Below are 20,678 nucleotides of genomic sequence, written 5' to 3'. Positions count from 1 at the left end.
AGAAATGGTCTGGGGCTGAGCCCGTGTCTGCCTGTGAATGATGGGACAGTCACGTGAAAGCTAAGGTCAAAGCTAAGAGTGACCCCAGCAGTGAATTTCAGGCAAGATGATCATGGACACAGCTTGTCGGGTTGGCATGGGAGATTTCCTGGGTAGATCACAGGTCTGAGAGGGTTTAAAAGTGAATTCTGGGATGGATGTAAAAGGCTAGTTGGAAGGAACACTCAAGGTACACGATTCAGGACCTAGATTTACTTGCAGACACCAAAAGGAGCTCACCATTCAGCTCTCTTCAGATAGGCTCCGTGTTCTACTGAAGTTCCATGCCCCCTGCTGCAGCAGCCAGTGTCCTGAGGCTGGTGCCATTTCGTAGCCCCTCCCACATGCCCCCAAAGAGGAGTGTCTGGTGGCAGAATGGTCTCTAACTAACCATGGCATGAGACTCAATTTCAAATCAGTTTAGGGGGCCAAAAGTTGTTCAACAAAGAAGGTCTCCAGCTTGGCCCGCTGGGGCTGGCAAGTGCAGGGCAGAATCCACTCTATCCCTGGGACCAAGGACTCCCTTGTGACTTGTTTGCTGTGGCCTGGCTCTGCTACTCAACCCTGTTCCTAGGACTCAATAGGGAGCATGGCATACATCAGGTGACCAATGGACACTTGTTTCTGTAAACAATGGATGGCTAAGAGGAGACCAGAGTGCCGCTTAGTGGCTCCTCCACCGGAGTTCCAGAGTCAGGTCATTCCTCCTGTCAGCTTCTCCCAGGGTTCATCAGGACTGAGTGGCTATGTGATGGGAATAGGAGGAGAGCTGGTGCTAACAATTGGGACATCTCCGGTCAGCTGGGGCCCATTGTGGTCTCTTCCTGCCACTGCTGCCCGCTGGTTTTGCTACTCTTTGTGTTTCTGCACCCCTGGCAGCCAGCGTCACACCCACGGTGTGTCTTTCTGGCCTTGTCTGTTCTTAGATATGACCTGGAAATGTCTGTCTGACTCATGGGCTCTCCAGGCACATTGCAGGGAGCTCTCTGTCCTGTATTCAGATGTTAGCCGTGCCACTTACTGTCTACAGAGTTTGCTGTCCCTCCCTGACCCTGCCCTTGAGAATATAGACAAGAGCTCTCTTGGCCTGCCTCCACTAGTGGAGAAGGTTTGGTGACTCTCAACCACCAATAAATTGTTCTCTGGGTAAATGATAGATAAGCAGATACAGGCCGGGAAGCCTTCTCTGGCCTCCACCTAGCGCATGATTAGGGAACTTCCTGCATGGTCTATGCCTTACATGGGGAAAGTTAGCCCACTCTGGAACTACAGACTCCCTGATGAATTCCAAAATGGCAGAGGCAGGAAGTGTGGTTCAAGGAAAACCCCCATATCTGAAGCCTTGGTGTTCGGATCTTCCAGCAAGGCAGAAGTTCTCTGCAGTTCTGTCCAGCGAGGCAAACACTCCCTCCCTGGCACCCTCAGCTCTGAATCATGCTACCCACTGCTGCCAGCACAGATGCCAGGGAGGGGGCAGGGCTGGTGTCAGAGCGCAGAGACACGGGGACTGTCTGACAGTGTGTTTCTCCAGCCTCAGCTCCCATCTCCATGATTCTCTCATCTCTCAGTCTTGTTCTGTACTTCTAGGGCCTTCTGTCCCCTATTACTTTCTTACATGGATTGTAGTGGCTCTCTCTGCCTTAGACTAGGGTCTGTTAGGAAATATTTCAGTATGTTTTCTTAAGCAAAGGAAACTCCTCCCCTTGTCTCCATCTCACCAACACACAGAATCCACAGAATCTACAGAGGCATTGGGATCCATTTTCTTAAACACTACAGATTTCTGAGGCAGGGCCTGTTTCCATGTGGGGAAAAGTAGAAAGACTGAGTCCAAGTCCAGAGTGGACCTCCATTTACTTATGGGACATTTTGTTCTAGCTCTGTCCGGTAGCTCCTGCCCATTGGGATATGTCCACTCTCTTGCTCGAGGAGGCCTGGCTTCCCTTGGTTAGATCTCTACTCCCCTCTACTCCCTGCGTTTTTAGAGCTTGGCTTGATGTGCAGTCTGCTCCTACCTCCATGCTTCTCCTCGTGACAGACCCTGTTTGGTTTGCTTGTTCCTTGGCCTTGAGTATGCACTGAAGGGGTCCCCTGGAGCTTGACATTTGAGGGGCATGCTGTGCAGTGGTTGAATGTGAGCCATAGAACTGGGCTACAGGTCCTACTATCCGGCCGAGTAACTTTACCCGATGGGTCCTCTGTTCTCGCATGAGCCAAGGATGCTAGGAGCCCTGCCTCCTGGTTGACAGGAATGAATACAGAAGCAAGTACTCTCAGCCCCTGAGCTGACTGGTGGAAGCATTTGGGGCAGCACTTGGCCCAGATCACTGTGGTACTCCAGGGTTCCTGACACTTCAAGTGCTTGCTGTTACTTGTGTTGGATAGTTGCTTTCCTCAAAAATTGACACCCTGCTTGGTAAGGCCAACAGCTGGAAGTGCAGGGAGTTCCCAGCCCTCCCAGGCCTGTGTCCAGATAATGTGTCAGAGACAGTGCAGCCAAATCTCGAGGTGGAGAGGGTAAAGGGAGCAGGGCAGGTGTCCTGGCGGGGCTTGTGCTCTTCTGTGCTTACTGGCAGAGTTCCATCTCCACGTTCGTGGCTATACTGCTCCCACTTCCTAGTGTTCCCTTCCTTTCCATCTGGAGTTCTCCTGAACTAAGAGTCTTCCCAAGAAGGGAAGGGAGCAGCCCACCGCCCTCCCTAATCTTTTCCAGTTTTGTAATGGGTTGAGTTTGCCATATTTGACCAGCAGTGACACGCTTAGAGAGCGTGGCCATGTTGAAGAGCTGTCTGCCAGGATGCATAGAGATGGGACTGAAGACTGCCCCTCACTGACCCATGCTTCCCTGAGTGAGGAACAAGGTCCACTCAAGTATTAAATGGCTCCCTGTTGAATTTCAAAACAGAAAAGGCGGTAGAGTTTAAGGTGTAGGTACTTAACCTGTGGGTAGCGATCCCCTTGGGGTCGAATAACCCTTTGGCAGGAATCACATATCAGGTATCCTACATATCAGATATTCGCATTATGATTCCTAACAGTAGCAAAATTACAGTTATGAAGTGGCAATGAAAATTTATGGTTGAGGGTCACCACAACACAAGGGATTGCAGCATTAGGAAGGTTGAGAGCCACAGGTTTAGGACCGCAGAAGTGTGCTACCTCTATGGCAGAATTCTGGGAGGAAGGAGTCCTTGTGGGATACAGGTAACTCCCTGTACATGGATTAGAGGTCAGAGGGTCTCCTGAGAATGGGGTCCCGGCATTCCCTGGGTCAGGTAGGCAAAAGCCTTTCAACTGTGCATCACTTGGATGGGTGAGTTAGTGAACTTTGTCCTAGCGACTGCTCTGCTCCCCACACCCGCCCTCTCCTTTCTCTTGATAGGGGAGGCACCACATGCAGCCTCCTGGGTGAGATACTGACTGTACCCAGTGAGGCTTTGGCTGGGTAGCCAATTCTAATGTGAGTCTTCTTTTCTGTTCTCTTCAAAGGCTCTTCAGAAGACTTGAAATTCTGTGTGCTGTACCTGGCAGAGGTGAGTCCCTCTGTCTGATTTGGAGGAGTGTGACCTGGTACTTGAGGAAAGAGGTGGGACCAGGCTTGAGGTTGGCCTCCATATGATCGTGCAACAACCGAAGACAAAGTCAGAGACAGTTTGTTGCTGTGTAGAACACAGCCGACCCTGTTTACTTCTGCATAGGGCAGCTAAACAGGTGGCCCTCGGGATGGGCCCTGAGAGTCCCTGCTTGGGCCCTCTGCTGTCCCTTTACCTGCAGGCATCCTGAGGGTGTGGCCCGACAGCTGCACATGGCCCTGTTTATTTATTTACTGCCCAGCTCCCACGCCTGCTTCTTTCACCCTTTTTTTCCAGGAAGTACCACCCACTACCCCTCCTACAAAGGCTTGTCAGTTTTTCAAAGACCACAAGGTACCTTCACCTGGGCCAGACAGCGCAGACTAAAGCAGTCACCACGTGTCCGTGTTTGGCTCAGAGTGATGCCCACAAGAGGGACCGACACTTTTGATGATCTCTGATTAGAAGCCTGTGTAGGCTCGTGTACCTTTCAGGAGCAAAACCAAGCAAACAGCTTTTTGCTCCATGTGTTTGGTAGATAAAGCAGGGCTTTAACCAGAGAGGCCCTTGGTGATGAAAAATCTGAGAGCCACCAAGTCATCAAAATTCTCTTCAGTTTCCTGTGTAATTTTCTGTTCCCAGCCTTGTTGTGATGACATGTGGCATCTGTCCAAGCAAGGCCCATCTCTGCCCTCTGCTGTCTTGTGTCTGCTAACTGTCCTGGGAACCTGTCTGTATGATAGGGATGGCCTAATGGGCTGGCCAAGAGGAATATACCTTTCCAAGAAGGGATTTGCATCATTTGGGATTGAAAAGCATTCCTTCAGTTTCTGGCTAAGAAGTAGACATCTTTGAACAGAACCCAGGAACAAGAAAGTTTACCAAGAACTTGAGAGTTGCCAAGAAGCTGTAGAAGGTTTCATAGTAGAACTGGGGACTCAGGTCTGAAAGTAGACCTGCGGGCAGTGGAGATTCTCCCCCGTGTCAACCACAGCCCAGGCACAGGAGTGGCTGGTAAAATCCCTTCATCACTGGAAGGCGTTCGGGCCAAGTATAGACAGGAGGAATGGTGGCAGGGATGCACCCACTGCCCCTCTGGCTTCCCATGTGCTCCCCAGCTTCTGGAATGAGGCTGAGGTTCTCTAACCGCTAGAGTGCTTCCTGCCAGACTGATGTTTTGTTTTCCTAGAGAAAAACATGTCTGCCCATTGCATCTGAGACCTCCTTTTTAGTTCTCTAAAGATTGGCAAATTGATCTGAGGTCTTGAGTTTCCGGAATGTACCAGGTGATCTGACCCTGAGGGACCAGGAGAGTGCATTTCTCAGGCATCTGGGAGCTGGGAGCCTCTCACCTTAATGGGCTGCTACTAATGAGGAGAACCACACTGCTTGCTTGCTCGAAGCCCTGAACATTCTTGACATAGGTGGTGTTGAGCCTCCTGGAGATCCCTAAACAAATCTTAGTTAGAATTTCTATGGAATAGTTTAGTCTCCATTGCCTGATATGCTAGTGACACCCAAGAAGAAACTGGGAGGATTTGAGGTTTTAAGAGGTATTTTTCTTCTTTGCATTCAGAAAAGTCACAACTGTCCTGGGGACAACATCTTGGTCCTGGATAGGGTTATCCTGAGCAGTCTTTTGTTCTTGTTCTCTGTCTGTCTGTCTGTCTGTCTGTCTGTCTTTCTCCTTCCTTCCTTCCTTCCTTCCTTCCTTCCTTCCTTCCTTCCTTCCTTCTCTCTTTTTTTGAGACAGGGTTTCTCTGTGCAGCCATGGCAGTCCTAGAACTCACTTTGTAGACCAGGGTGGCTTCAAATTTAGAGATCCACCTGCCTCTGTCTCCTGAGCCCTGGGATTAAAGGTGTGTGTCATCACTCCTGGCCTGCTCTAAGCAGTCATAATTCCAAGGACAGGTGTCCCTCAGTCCTTTTGAATCTGGGATATATGCAACCCACAGCTGGCTTCAGAGCATGGGGCATATTGTCTGGGAACCATTTTCTCTCTCCTTTATAGTTTGGGGCTGACTCTATTCATTGAAGAAGCTAGTTTTGGGAATGAGGAGGACCTAGATTTGCATATTGGCTCTGCCATTTCTTGAGTGACCTGGATCAGGGAGTCTGTAACATTTCTTGCAGGGTTGTAATGTTAAAATGAGATTCAGTAAGACAATGCATCTAAAACACTTAGCCCAGAGCCCAGCCCTCAGCATGCTCAGCCAGTAGCAGCCAAGAAGTAATTAGATCAACACAGGAGGAAGGACTTTTCATGTTTGTTTATTCTCCATTAGAGGTCTCACAAATGACTCACTGATCTTTTAGAAGGACAGCTTGGTGGACTATCTCACTTCCCAGGTAACACCTACGTGGTTATACAGGCCTGGCAAGATCCCAGGTTCTGGAGTCAGTTAGGATCTTCTTAAGGTTTGGCCCCTCAGAGTCTTAGTTATCTTATACCTCCTCCCCAAATGGTGGCAGCAGTATCTTTCTTGTCTACCTGCCTCCTCTGTCCATCAGGAGAGAATGAGATGGAATAAGCTTATCATGGCACATGAACAGGCTTCAGTTACTGCTGAAGCTGTTTAGGTTTTTACAAAGATAAAATCAGTTTAAAACAAGGATGTTAGGAAAGATTTTTTTTTTTTTAAAGAGGCCAAGAAGAACTGGGAGTCAGGTTGGATTTGAGGTCACAGTCAAGTGCAGGGGTCCCCCACATAGTGCTGTGGGACCAGGTTTATGCAACTGCGAAGCCTGTGTTTGGTCACGCATCCCACAGTCAGAAGACAGTACCTCTGAGTGGACAGGGTACCTTTAGGGTGGCTTACAGCCTTGACCCTGGAATCTGCTATTGAAGCCATTGAGCAAGTCAGAATTGAATCTGACTGATTGGGTCATTTGGAGCACACAGAATTATGACAGATGGCTTACATGTGGGGCCAGCTGGTAGGCAGTGAGGACTCACAGTTTGGACAGATTTGGGCAGGTAGGGAGTTAGCCTCTCTTCAGGGAGCTGGCTCTCTCTCTTGGCTAGACCACTCTTTGAAACCCAGGCTCCATGTAAGACAGTCCCACCCGGGGCTAGGTCCTGGGTGCCGAGGAAGCCTTCTACGTTCTCAAGCATTGTAGCAGGTGCTAGCTTCAAGCTGTCGGGTGTGGTCCCGTCCTTTGCTGGGCAGACCAACAGCAAAGCTGCCATCTCTGATACGGGATGTCATTCTTAGAAGGAGATTCTGGAGGAGGCTCTTGGCTCAGTTTCTGGCTGCGTGACTTACTGAATCCTATGTAATAGTTACAAATGGCCTGGTGGTAAGAACCCCAAGGGCCTTCCTAAGAAGTGTTTCTCGAGGGTGTCAGTAGTATAGAACAGCCACCGCTGCTCCCTCGAAAGGCTGTTGGAAGAAATATCAAGGCCTGCTGGTGAAGAGCTTGGTGCTGTGGAAGTCAATTCAGGATTAGGGTCAGGGATGCTGGCTGCACCCAAGAAGCTTTCCTGGGCCTTTTTAGGGAGAGACTCGCCATGCCAGAATAGTAAGCAGCTGTACAAAAAGCTTCTTGTGACCACAACAACTAGAGAGCCCCCTGACCTACATAAAGTTTCTTCTGATGGCATGATACTCCTGTTGGCTCCAGGCTGTAAGACAGAGCAATCCTACCAGCAAGGGGTGTAAAAGCTTCATCGGGAGGTGACATCTTCCAGAGCTTGGAGATGAAATTGCAGCAGGTGGCCCTCCCGGCTCAGTATTTCCCTCTGATTGATTCATTGGATTCAAGATTCAGAGAACCCCTTGGCCATTCTGAACCTTGGTCTTCCCCTTCCATAAAGGGGAATAACAATCCACAACCCGGCGAGGCATGGTAGTACATGTCCATGGTCCAGAGGTAGCAGAAGGATCACATGTTTCTGTGCAGCCTGGACTCGCAATGAGTTCCAGGCCAGGCTGAGCTAAAAGATCATGAGCTCAAAAATAATCAAGGGCTGGGAGTAGAGTGCTTGCTTAGCATGCGTACAAAAGTGGATGTGATCCTTAGCACCGAAATAAAATAAAATAAAATAAAATATAAAAGAATAGAGAATCCGCACCTTCTCTGCTTCTTGAAATAGTCCAGATCAAAATGAGATCATAGATAACAGACCACATTATAACACAGTCGATAAATTAGGTGGAGAATAGTCAGAAGCCCACGTGGTGAGGTAAGAACAGGGCTAGGAGGCTCAAGCTGGGCTGTGTTTGTAGAGTGGTGGCCTTTCCAGGCTGGACAGGACCTTCTTGGTCCCTCCCACTCAGGGGACCGCCATCAGGCAGGAAGCAGAGGGCCCACTGCTCACTGGGCTCCCCCTGGGGAAGCTGAGGCTTGTTTGCTCTGCAGCAGGTAGGAGTGTGGTCTGGGAAGTGGAGGACCTGACTAAGTGAAGCATGAGCCTGCCACAGCTCTTCCTCTCAGCTCCCTCTCCCTCGTGCTTTTAGGAAAAAAGCTTCTCGGTATTTTGCAGCACAAGAGGACGACAAGCGCCCCAGGAACACAGGATGGGAGGCATCCCTGCCCTGGAGGCTGGATGTGAGAAGTAGCTGCACTGCTGTGTGCCATGGTCCATGGAAGTCCTTCCTGCTTTATAGATCTGGGGTGGGGGCAATGCCACTATTTTACAGAACACTTCTGACTTTCTAGGGGTTGGGATCTAGGAAACCAAGTCTGCAAAATGGAGAGACTGGGTTGATACGTGGTCTTTCTCTCCCAGCTCATGCTCTTGACTCCTTGGTTGAGTATTATCGCAGCGGGGTGAAAAAGACCTTGTCATCTTCTGATCCTAGTGTCTCATGGGGGATGGGGAGAGCAGCGGCAGGTCTCTGAAGACCCTGCACTTTAGGACCTACCCTACCTTGCCCCCCGAATGCCCTGACTGCTTCAGGGACTGACTGACTGATGCTGTATCAAAGTTGCCCAGGGTCTGCTGTCATCATGGAAGTTCTTCCAGGCAGCCAGAGCTTACCAAGGCCAGTGCTTACCCGACATTGTGCTAGGTCCAGATGAAGAGAGCCTTCTAGGTGTATGTCGTCAGCAAGATTCAAACTAACATTACACAGCAGCTGACGAGAGCCCCAGCTCAGGTGCGGGTGGTGTTAGCGGGCCCTGTGACTGCCCGTCCTACCCTTCCCCAAGGGACTCCAGTTCTGTGGCTGTGCTCATCCAACCCAGCTAACCTCGGCCTGTGATCTGAAGAAGGGTGCCATGAGAGAAGGGGGTTCTGTGGTCTTTGGGGTGGGGGTAGTTCCGTGTCCACAGAGCACAAGCTCAAGAGCTTGGTCCTTGGGCTTCTCCACATGATCCCCAGCTGCTGCCTTGTGCTGTCTGTTCCAAGGGTGACCTCACCCTCCGGCCTGCAGCTCTCCACAGGCTTCCACTGTAGAGAGAACCATTGCCTCCCTCCCCTACACAGACTGTGGCCTTGTGCCTCCCAAATGGCCCTACTTCCCTGCTCATCTGCCCACCTCAGTGTCACCAGGGATTGCTGTGTGTTTGTTGTTCTTAGCTGATGCTCCCTTCCCTGATGTAGCCTCTCCCTCTGGAGCCTAGGGGATGGGCTTGGGCCCTGGAACCCCTTGGGTCAGGGAGCAGCCCTGACCACCCATTCCTCTCTCTTGTCCCTGACGTCAGAAGGCAGAGTGCTTGTTCACTTTGGAGGCTCACTCGCAGGAGCAGAAGAAGAGGGTGTGCTGGTGCCTGTCAGAGAACATTGCTAAGCAGCAGCAGCTGGCTGCATCACCCCCGGAGAGGAAGGTAAGGACTGTGCCAGTGGCTGCAGCCCTGGCTGCTACCTTTCCCCTCAGCTAGCCTTGGATCTGAGCTGGGGGCCATCCTGATCTTAGCCCCTGGACTAGGGCAGTGGGCTTGGCAAAAGATCTGTGTTTGAATATCTCTCCTCAGGGTTTTCTATGGGTCTGTGGAATGGGTTCGGCATTGTTTGCCGAAGGAACAACAGTCAAACTGGGCATAGGCCATCAGTTTTTAGTTCCACTCTTCGGTTTGCTGATGGCAAGGTTTAACTGTCCTTCTGCTGTTGGGTGGGTGGTGTCCAGGGCAACACACTGCTGTTAACAGTAGCCCAAGACAGACGTAACTGAGGGGATGTTTGTGGTAGAACACTATAGTTTGAAGCTCACCAGAGCCGGGTGAAACTGACTTTGGATTGCTGAGCTGGGGCTGGCCAGCCGGAACATCAGGGCGATTACAGATGACCATTGAAGGCTGAGCTGGGCTAGCACAGCTCTGTGCGGGGGCGCAGATGAGATGGGAGCCGGGTAACAGTCTCCTCCTCTGATACTCAGATGCCTGCCACTCGGCACAGGCCTTTCCGCACCGTGAGTCATTTAGGTGTGTCTTCTTACCACAAGTGCTGGCCATTTGGAGTTTGGGGTGGTGGCTGCAAAAGCTGCTGAGGTGGTAGCTCTGTCAGCTCTCAGGGAAGAGGGGATGAGGAGGCCTGAAGCTTGCCCACCTGTGGGCCTTGTCGCTATTTGATATATTTGGGCTACCAAGCCATGTGCCCTGGCTGTCAGAGGGGGCACATGGAAGAGGTGCTGGCAACCCCTCCTTTCAGTGGTAGACGGCTGCTCTCCAGCAAACTGGCAAGGGAGGTGAGGATCAGGGCACTGCATCATCCTAGACTTTGAAAGGTGTTTTAATGGGAGATACTGAGTCAAACACTGTCGCTGGTGGCCAGTGTAACTATGGGCGAGTCCCCTTGTTGCCCCATGCTTTGGTGGCTCCATCAGAGGGGCAGTGGTTCCTCCCTTAAGGACTGCTGTGGGCATTAACTGGGAGAGCAGATGCAGTTCACGGTGTAGCACCAAGTATGTAGCAGGTGTTCATTCAGCAAACTCTGAGTGGAGCACACCATTCTCCCAGCCCCACTTCAGGTTGCACTGGCTGGTCCCCTCATCACAATCCTCCATCACCATGACTAGAAGTAGGCTGTCTTACCCCCATGGATCTCCGCTGCCTGAGCACAGGTCACCCAAGGTCAGCACTCCCGCTACTGTTTCCTTTTCCATGGGCTTTCTTCCTCTCACCTGGGGGAAGAGTGCGATGTGCTTTCAACTCCAGAACTTGCTGACTCTGGAGAGCTACAGCCTCTAGATACCTTGGAGACACTTAGCGCAGCCTCACACGGGAATACGGGAACCTAAAGGCAGGCTGTTTCAGAGAGGCTCTGGACCCTGCACAGCAATGGGCTTTGTTGGCTGACCCTGAAAGGGGTTCCAGCCCTTGACCCACCCCTAACATGTGGGTATCCTGGGCAGGCTCCTCTAACAATACACTTACAAGTGTATTGTTAGAGGAGCAGCCAGAAGGGGTACAAAAGAGGGTGGAGAAGAGGCTGGCAGCTAGAACAGCTTTGGAGATGTTTTGTGTGGCTGAGACCTGGGCCTGCCAAGATCTATACAGCTCCACTCTCCCAGGAAGTCAGTTATTGCACCATTTGGCTTTGTGAGGCAACCCCCCCTTCCCAGGGGGCCTGTGTTTTGCTGCTCAACCCTACCCAGCCACACCTCCACCATACCTACTTAAGGAATTTTAACAATGAATTCCATGAGTCACTTACAGAGTGCTTCTAGAAAGAAGCTCTGGTAAGTCTGATCCTCTCCAGCTCTCTAGCAGCCCAGGCAGGCTTCAGCAATTCTAATGACCCCGCACACCTCTTGGCCACCTGTGCTCAGCCTCAGGGTTACTGCAAGCATCCTTCCCAAAGGTCGGCCTTCCCCCGCCTGGGAGGAGCAAGAAAGCCAAGCAGTTCTGGGAAGTTGGCTCTTGCTTCCAGGCATGGAGGTTCTGCTGGGACCAATACTGCGGCGGACGCCTTTCCCTCCTGCCTCCTGTGGAACTGAGGATACTGTGTCTAGGCAACCTGCCCCATTCCAAGGCCTCTCTCACAGAGCAGCCGTCAGACACCCCGCTACCCTTTCCTACCCCAGCCCCTGTTCCTCCCTGTCATGCTGCTTGCCCTTCTCCATTCACAAGCAGTGATAGGTACAATTCATCCTGAGAAGGACTGCGAGGACACAGGGAATGGAGAAGGCAGTGTAAAGAACAGCAGGCAAGTATGGCAGTTATCTGCAGCACAACCTGTGGCAACCACTCTACGGCAGTTGGAAGCCTCCTGCCAGGTCCCTTCTGCTTTGTGATCCTTAGAGGCCAGGGACTGGAGCTAGCCACCTCCCTTAGGAAAATACACTCTGGAGAGTTCTTTCTCTTTCATAACTTTCTGTGACATATGTGGGAAGGGGAGGAGAAGGTCTGTGGCATGTCTGCCTGTCCGTCTGTGTCTTTGTGTATTGGTCAGAGGTCTATGTTGGGTGTCTTCTTCACTTGCTTTTCACCTTAGTTGTAGAGATAGCATCTCTCATGGAAAATGCAGTTCACTGATTATGCGAGGCTGTCTGTCCGAGAGCTCCTAGGATCCGCCTGTTCCAGCCTACCCAGCACTGGGATTCCAGAGTGCTCTGCCATACTTGGCTTTATGTGGCTGCTGGGTTTCCAGATTCAAATCCTCATGCTTGTGCAGCAAGCACATTGTCTACAGAACCATCTTTTCCAGCCGCTACCTTCATCCTTCTGAGACAGGGCCACATATAGCCTGGGCTGGCCTCAAACTCCATGTGTAGCTGAGGACGACCTTAAACTTTGAATCCCTCCTGCCTCAACTTCCCAAGTGCTAAAATTGCACACATATACCACTATACCCAGCTCCTACAGTTTTGGGAATTGAACCCAGGACTTTGTGTGTGACAAGGACGTCCTCTTCTCAGCTGAGTTCCATCCTCAGCCTTCAGGATGTTCTGCCTCCTGTCCCATCCCAGCTTCTTTTTTCGCTCAGCACCCATACTTGTCTTTAGAACTCTGCGCCCTCTTGCTTCCTTACACGTCCCTGGAGGGCATCCTCATCCTTCTGCCTCTGATAACAGGGCCCAAGCTCCCTCTGTTGTACTCTTAGCACTACCGTGATGCTTCTCATTAGATCCGCTCAGAGCTGGTCCATGCTGTGGCCAGTGAGGCTTAAAGCTGCCAGGGACTGACTGACCTATACAGTTTTGATTATTTGATCAAACACACATGATGAATGTGCCCCCCTGTGTCTGGCATTGCTTTAGATTCTCTGGGGTCACAGAGATGAATGGCACCTCATCTGGGGCCTTATGGGCTTCTAATCAGAAAGGGATGGTGTGAGCACTAGAGTGGTGATCCCAGCATTGAGGCTATGGCTGTAGATCTGAGACTTGTGCACGGGGCTTGGTCCTGACTGTCCACTCGTGGTCAGCAGTGAACCCCCATTGGTATGCGGGTGCTTCTGCGACTGGACTCCAGAACCTTCAGAACAGAGTAGGCTTGTTCAGTCTTCAGGGGTCTGAGGATGAGACGGGTACATGTACCAATCCTGTTGTCAGGTGGATCCTGGGCTCTATGGAGGAATTTATCACGTTCTCTCCTTCGCAGTCATAGACAACAGATAGTTCAAATGACTGCATAGACGTGTCAGCTTGGGTGAACTGCTTAGCCTCCCTGAGGACATTTTTCATCAGCAAAGTAGAAGGGGTAGCCAGGGTTATCGTAAGGATCTGCTGGGGATTGTATAGGGTGTTGTGGCCTGCAGGAAGTTCCCAGTAAATTACCCACTGTGATGCTCATCACTGTCTGTCAGGGTGACTATGTAGAATAATTTATTGTTATCCATGTTTACTGAGGTTGGCACCGGTCCTCAAGCTCATGTGACAACTGAGGCCAGCTGGGCTCTCTCTGACTGCATGACTTCCAATGTGACACTGAGACACGTGCCACCTTGTCATCTCTCTGGGACAGCCAGAGGTGGGTCTCGGAGACGCCAGGGACTGAGTGCCGTAGAAAGAAGCCCAGGCAGGTCGTGGAGTCAGGCTGTCCTGATCAGAGTGGACAGCGAGCTAATTCCAGTTCTGTCTGGTTCCACAGAAACTTCACCCTTACGGCTCTCTCCAGCAGGAGATGGGGCCAGTCACCTCCTTCAAAGCCACCCAAGATAGAAGCTTTACCTCATCAGGACAGACTCTGACTGGCTGAACAAGCCCAAGGGCGGGACTGTGCTTCTGGCAACTTAACCCTATGGGGGCTTTTCCTATCACACAGTAACCTCATCTCAACTGGACCCAAAACTGAAGACCAAGATGGTGGGCCTAGGGTCATCTGGAGGGAGTGGTCCCGAGGGTGTGTGTGGACTGGAAACAGGAAGAACAGTGGTGTGAGAGACACTGTGGGCTTGTGCAGAGTGGTACCCAAAGTCCCGGATGGAGAAGATTCTGAAGCAAGCTCCCTTCAAGCAGGAGGAGGCTGAATGGCACCCGGGCACAGCAGGAAAGAGGGAGGGGTCACTCTAACGGAGAAATGCCTGTGACCCATTCCTGCCAGAAGATATCTTCCCACTACTGTTTCATCTGGACATGTTTACTTCTTCATTCAGTGGAAAATGGGGGGACATCTCCTTTATGCTAGGGGAACCTGTGCTCCCATCAAGATCCCAGGCCTCCTAGTCCTGATAGGGAGATAACATTAAATAAATCAACACCAATTCATGATTACACACTGGGAGAGTCTATACAGAACCATCACAGATGTCTTCAGAGAGGGCATTGTGTCTAGCTGCTATGTGTGGGGTATGGCGGGGAAAGACATAGTTTGTAAGCCAAGGCCTATGGACTGGAAAGGAACCCACCAGCCAAAGACTTTGGAGAGAGCATTCCAGGCGGTGGAAACAGCACAGGAAGAGATGGGAAGGAGGGGGCATGGTGTGTTGAGGACTAGAGGGAGGATAGTGTGGCCTCCCTCCGAGGAGCACATATTTGGTGATCGTAGGGAGCCATGGAAGGCTTTTGAGGAACGGTGTCACAGACCCCTCAAGTGTATATCTACATCATCAGATTGCAGCTAATAGGGCCTGTGAGCCTGGTTAGGCCTCCCCTTCAGGCCTTCAGGCGAGGAAAATAGTGACTTGTTCTACAGTGCTGGGATGGTAGGTTTTGGATGCTAGGCTCTGGGACAAGATTTGCTCAGCCCGGCCTGCCCCCATACTCCACTGGGTCTTGCTGCTGCAGTGATGTGAAGTTTGAGGACTCCCTCATAAATACTCTTCTGGTCAGTCCAGACCTAGGGCCAGTGCTGAGGGACTGTCTGTGGCTCCTGTAACAGAAAAGCTTAGTTTTCCCAAGATGGGAAAGTTCATAGTTGTCCTGCCCCCAGGCTCCATAGAGATCACCTATATTAGCACTGCCTCTCACGCCAAGGGGTCTTGAAGGAAGTCAGGGCCTTATACTCAGAGAACTGCTTTTTTTCCCCCCTGGAATTCTGTGGCCAGAGTCCAGGGTCCAGGGCCAGATGTAGCTCAGCAACCTTTACAGAGACAAGGCAAAAGTTAACCTGCCCAGGGCCAGTGATGGGAGCTGACCTTGTCCACTCCCTGTCCACCTAGCTGGGACTCTGGACTGGGCAGCTCGCACAGCCTTCCCTAACTGCAGAGATCCAGCAGGACAGAATCTCAAGGCTGTAGATTCAAGGGACATAGGCTACACTCCAGAGAGTATTTGTAGGTCTAGGTCTCCTGGGGGCTCCGAGACAGAAAGCTGCAGTGATGGCCAAGGCCAGAGAAGCCCCCCAAATTAGTCATGAAAGACCTTAGGGAAGATTCTTGTGCTCTTCTGAGGTTGCCAGGGCCACCTGAACCTCTAAACAGTGGCCTAGAAGAGAGTATTTCCCTTATTTCTGTTTCTCTTCCTTCTAACGTAGAGAGAATGAGGCCATGTTGAGTCACCAGGCTAATGGGAAGTGGGCTGAACCTGCAGGTGTCAGGCTGCTTGGCCTGGTCCAGGGGATATGTAGCACCCTGCTGCCAGCCAAGGATCAGCTCGCAGGGTCTGTGCACACAGCACACTACACTTTGATTTCATTTGATTTTCTTTCATAAGGACCTTAAGGGGACCGTGAGGCACAGGAGAATTGCCAGTCCAGGAAATCAACAATCTTGTCTCTCCTGGGTCTGGGGACCTGTGTCCAGCAGATAAGTACAGAAGTCTTGTGTCTGAGCTCTTGGCTCAGGAAAACAGAGGATCCCAGGGAAGGGCCATTCTCCCTGATAAGCTCCTGCGTAGGACAGATTCTCCCATCAAGATCTCAGGCCTGGGGCTCATGGGGAAGAAGACAGGCCCTCCTGGCGGGCCCTGGGCTAGCTTGCTCAGTGGTTTTGGTGAGCTACAGCACCACGACTGTCCTGCCTCGTGAATCAATGCGACAATTAATTTGGTGTCATGGACCCCGAGAAGATGAAATATGACCTAGCGGCCTCTGCTCTCGAGTCCATCCCAACTGTTCAAGAGAATGAACAAGCTCTCAACATTGCCTCTGAGAGTCATAATCACAGAAACATAGCTGGGCTCCTCCCTGCCACATAAATCACACTAAGAAGCACACAATGACCTCTTTCCTGATGGGCCAATTGTCTTGGGTGGTGTCTTTGGACCCAGAACTGGGAGGATGGGAGCACAACCGCTTTATTGTTGGAAGGCCATTTGTGGGATTTAAATACAAAGTGCCCCTTTTATTCTCCTGTGTGTTCTTGGATCCCCTTTCTGTGTCTTGGGTTCTGAGTCCTCTGAAGCTCATCTTCCATATAAGCTGTCTGAGTCTGTTAGCCCTTTAGGAGCTGTAACCACATGGACCTTCTGGGAGTGGTGAGATATTAATTTCTCCTCTAACTTTTGCCATCAAAGCCTTACTAATCATAACCAGTTCCAAGGCACTAAGTAGGTTCTCCAAAGTAGAGGCATAGACAGTTTTGCCCTGTGGATGCATAACTACAGTGACCCCACAGTAAGCATGCACTTTGGGGATAGCAGTAGGGTGCCTAGCTTTGTCTCCCATTTTATGAATGGAACAGTGAAAGGTTCTGAGATGTTAAATATCTTAGACTATGTCAGGCAGCTGGTAAGAGACCTAGACCATTGTCCTTTGTGGAGGCAAAGGTGTTTTGAGGGACAGAAGTAAGAAAGGTCATTCATGAGCTTTCGGTAGAGGCAGGAGGCATTTATGGGCGTTTCAGACATCTTGGCCCATTTCTCTGAGGAAGAATACTTTGGGGACCAATTAAAATGAGACACAGTATTTGCCACACAGTAGATCATTACTTAACTATACGGTGGCCCAGGCTGAAAAACAAATCTATTTTCACAGGATTTAATAAAAGACTGATATGAAAGGCAGAACTAAGCTCCTAAAATAAGCCCTTAAAGAGGCTCTGAAGCGCTGGGTTGTGCATCTTCTCCTTCAAAGTCTGGCTTTCAACAGGATCATGGGTCACCATCGTGGGACCTGGCTGAGGCTCCAGCCTGCTAGTCTGAGCATCAGTGCAGAAGAGAGGAACCTTTAAACCAGGCCCGGTGGATGGCAGGAGAGGACCTGCCTCTGCCAGAATCTGGGCCTGGGTTTTGCTAATCCACTGGTTTAAGATGTCAGCCCTAAGTAGCTGGGAATCAAAGGGATCAAATTTCAGCCTCCCTGCTCCTCTCCCCTACCCCTCTCCTCGGAGAGCATTCTTTTTCTTTCCAGCTCCTGACTGCTGGTCTGGCTGAGGCAGACTGCCTCTTTCACTGCTTTGCTCTCGGAGACAGCCATTCTTTTCCTCTTCAGCTCTTAAGGAACAGGGAACAACTGCCTCTATGCCCTCTCTTACTTTTCCTTTTCTTCCCATCTAGTCTCTGAAGAGGGTCTCCAGCAGTGCCCCCAGCCATTCCTAAGTCTTTGGTTCCGGTGTAGAGCGCATGGTCATGCTAGATGATCTGGCAAGCACTCACTGGGAGCCAGGCCAATCCTGCCTTGTCTCTTTTGATCCTCACTAGAGCCTGATGTGGGATGCTCTCCTCTTGAGAACTGACTCCCGCTCTACTCAGTTTACAGATGAAGATACTGGGTCTTAGAAAAGTTAAACTTGCCTGAGATCACACAGCTAATGTCTGGGCGGGGCAGTCCTGCCCAGAGGACCTGTCCCAACTGTTTGATTCTACTGTTTTCTTGCAACCAGACCATTCCAGTTGGGAAGTCCTGGCAGGGCTGGGCACCCCCATGGTCTTGAGCATAAAGCCTGGGTCCCAGCCCGAGTCTCCAAGGCTCTCCTGGCTACACGGGTAGAAATGTCCCTTCCTCCCAGAAGTTCTTGTGCCTTTCTATGGGCAGGCTGTTCCTGGACCCTGTTGTCCACCTTCAATGGCCCTGATGGCTGCAGCCCCCAAGGAGACCATCATGACTTAGCACCTCTTTTAAGACATGTTCTGAGGCATGCCCCAACCCACACTGCTTGCCAGGAGTGTGTTCATCCTTAGCACCCCGTACCAGGCAGCTAGTTCTATCTCACTTGCAAGCCTGTAAATTCCTTAGGAGCAAGTGGAGGTCCATAGCTTAATTCATTTTCTGTTCTCTTGTTGGCTGGTCCAGAGGAGGTGCTCAGTCGATGGCGTAGAACTGAATTCAGCTGTTCAGTGGGACCCTCCTTCTAGTTTAGAGTGGAGATGAGGAAACAAGATCAAAAGGGGGAAGTGACATTTGTGACCAGGGTCACAAGCAAACTGGTGTTAGAGCCCTGGAGTCAGAGCTGAGACTTCACAGCTTCGCAGATATCAGCAGGCCTATACCTCCGCTTGATCTAAGAGGCAGCGTGGCCAGGTTTGCATCAGGACTGAGGGTTAAGCCCTGTCCCCATGCTCACACAGGCATCCCTGGAGGAAAGAAAGCCTGATCAGAACTGCTCTTTGGTTCTCTAAGTCAGAGGGCTCCCCTCTCTATAACCCTCCTGCTTCCAGAAGAAAACAGAGCAGGATGCAGAAGCCCTGGACTTGAATACTGACTTATCTAGTACTCACTATGTGACCCCGGACAAATCACTTCACGTCTCTGATCATCTGTTTCCTTCCTCAAAAACAGTGAGGAGGGAGCTGGAGAGATGGCTCAGTGGTTAAGAGCATTGCCTGCCCTTCCAAAGGTCCTGAGTTCAATTCCCGGCAACCACATGGTGGCTCACAACCATCTGTAATGAGGTCTGGTGCCCTCTTCTGGCCTGCAGACATACACACAGACAGATACTGTATGCATAATAAATAAATATTAAAAAAAACCAGTGAGGAAGCGGAACCCAGGTGGTCTCCGGGGCCCAGCAGAATGCGACTAACCAGAATGATTGTTGTAGAGTGGTTATGCCCTTCCAGCTCAGGTCCCTATCATAGTTACTCTATCTGGACACTTGACTCTGAGATCCAGAGGATGGGCGGTAGTCAGCGCCTCGGGACTCCGGGAACATGGCTTCACCCTGAAACAGGAGAGCATGCGTGTGGTTATGTGTGAGCAATGAACGTGGTTAGCATTCCTCATTCCCGCATCACATGGATGATGGCAAGCGCCATAGTCAGCTCATACCAGAAGTGGTCCTAACTACAGACACCTGTGTGAGAAACCCTGTCCTACTTCTTCTCCATCCCAAGGTTCCTGTCCTGGGAAGCATCTCCATTCATCTGCCAACCGGTTTCCTCTCAGGCCTCCCCCCTTCCCTGTGCTCAGCATGCCCTGGACTCTTGTTTGACTTCATGTATGTTGTGTGCACATGTATTCTTCAACCAGCCCTCCTGCCCACTGAGCCTCAGGCTAACTTTCTGTCTCCCTTCTTTCCGTTTCCAGTGTCTTCTGCAGACCTTCTTAGAAGCATCTTTCCATTGCAGCTAATATCTGTCATTCATTGCTCAGACAAAGCAACTCGAGATACATTTTCTATAGAGGGTTCTTAATGCCATCATTGCAAGAAAGCCGTATTCAGTGGTCTGCCTGGCTGGAACATCAAGGGTTATGTAGGCTAGCGAGGAGGCGGATCACCACTTATGGCAGTCTTCTATGGGAAAATGCATTCTGGGACTCACATTCAACTCTCAGGAGTCTTTGGGAACATAGCCACCATATGTATCTTAAAGTGGAGGACATAGTGTGTATGCCGAGTAACTGGAATTTTGGTCAAACCATAGAATCAAATGTGGAACTAAAGCCTCCCTTGTCCCCCAGGAGATCAACAGCTTAACAAGCCAATTTGTAGAGAACAAGACCAGGATAGAAGCCAGAACTTGGCCAAGGGCACATAGTTGGTGACTTGAAGGTCTGCCAGAGGGGATGCAGATGATCTTAGAGAGCAGTGTTCTTTTCACTTAGCAGCTATGCCATTAGAAAGTCCCCAACCTGGGCCACGATGGGCTGACAGCACTGGCGTTACCTGCTCAGCAGGCATGGCTACAAATTCCGGCACATCCTGACTTGAGGGGGATGAATGGGCTGCTGTGTTTTACCTGGAGCTGGGCTGTGTGTGGAGTGTGGTAGGGGCTGGCAGCAACACTCTGCTTCCTGTGGTCTATTCTAAAAATAGCAGTGGGAACATTGCTGAGGGGAAGAGGAGGGGGCTCCTTGGGAGATGGGTGGGGATGCCTCGCCCCTTCCTCTTCCTGTCAGGCCCTCTGTGAGGAAGTTACAGGTTCACTGAATTTAGATCTGGGAAGGTCCTGGAGCCTCTGTCTTCACCTCTCTCTTCGTCCACACTAGCAGGACTATTTTACAGTCACCCAGCCTGGGGTCAAGGTTCCAAAAGGTGGATCCTTTTCCTCCTTCCTGCTCTTTCAGAGGGCCACCCTGGGTCTCATAAGGCTTCTCTTGCAGCCTTGGTTGCTCAGGACCTAGGAACTTCTGGAACCGGATGTGGTCTTTCTTCCTGAGCTCCCCATGCCAGGCGAGGAGCCCCCTGGCTCGCTGCCCTGTTCCCTGCCCTCAGCCAGCTGACTTTTAGCACCGCACCTTCCCTGTACTGATGTCCTCGCTGTCCCCCTTGTCACTTCCTGCACTGCTTGCAGAGAGCCAGCCTGGCACTTTTCTCTGCCCTTCCGAGGGACCTGTAGGGCGGTACACTGAGGCAAGGTCTTACGCAGCCTGTATCCACTCCGTCCTGTGATGTGCACAGGACATCTTTTACAACGCGTGACG

General features: G+C 51.1%; 1 protein-coding gene across 6 annotated transcripts in view; it reads left to right on the top strand.

Annotated features, from left to right (window-relative positions):
• Positions 1 to 20,678, top strand: part of Rgs3 (regulator of G protein signaling 3) — a 120,917-nt gene that overhangs the window by 61,884 nt on the left and 38,355 nt on the right. For 3 of the 6 annotated variants that reach the window (XM_038333010.2, XM_038333011.2, XM_038333012.2), the window contains 3 exons: positions 3,529 to 3,572; positions 9,261 to 9,383; positions 13,587 to 14,209. In XM_038333010.2, coding sequence (XP_038188938.1) covers positions 3,529 to 3,572; positions 9,261 to 9,383; positions 13,587 to 13,694 — 275 coding nt within the window. In that variant the 3' untranslated portion in view covers positions 13,695 to 14,209. Of the gene's footprint in view, positions 1 to 3,528; positions 3,573 to 9,260; positions 9,384 to 13,586; positions 14,210 to 20,678 lie in introns of those variants that run through there. The other 3 variants (XM_038333007.1, XM_038333009.1, XM_038333008.1) reach the window with 2 other exon arrangements.

This window comes from Arvicola amphibius, chromosome 6 (genome assembly GCF_903992535.2).
Source record: "Arvicola amphibius chromosome 6, mArvAmp1.2, whole genome shotgun sequence".
NCBI lineage: Eukaryota > Metazoa > Chordata > Mammalia > Rodentia > Cricetidae > Arvicola > Arvicola amphibius.
This window is presented reverse-complemented; position numbering and strand designations above follow the sequence as displayed.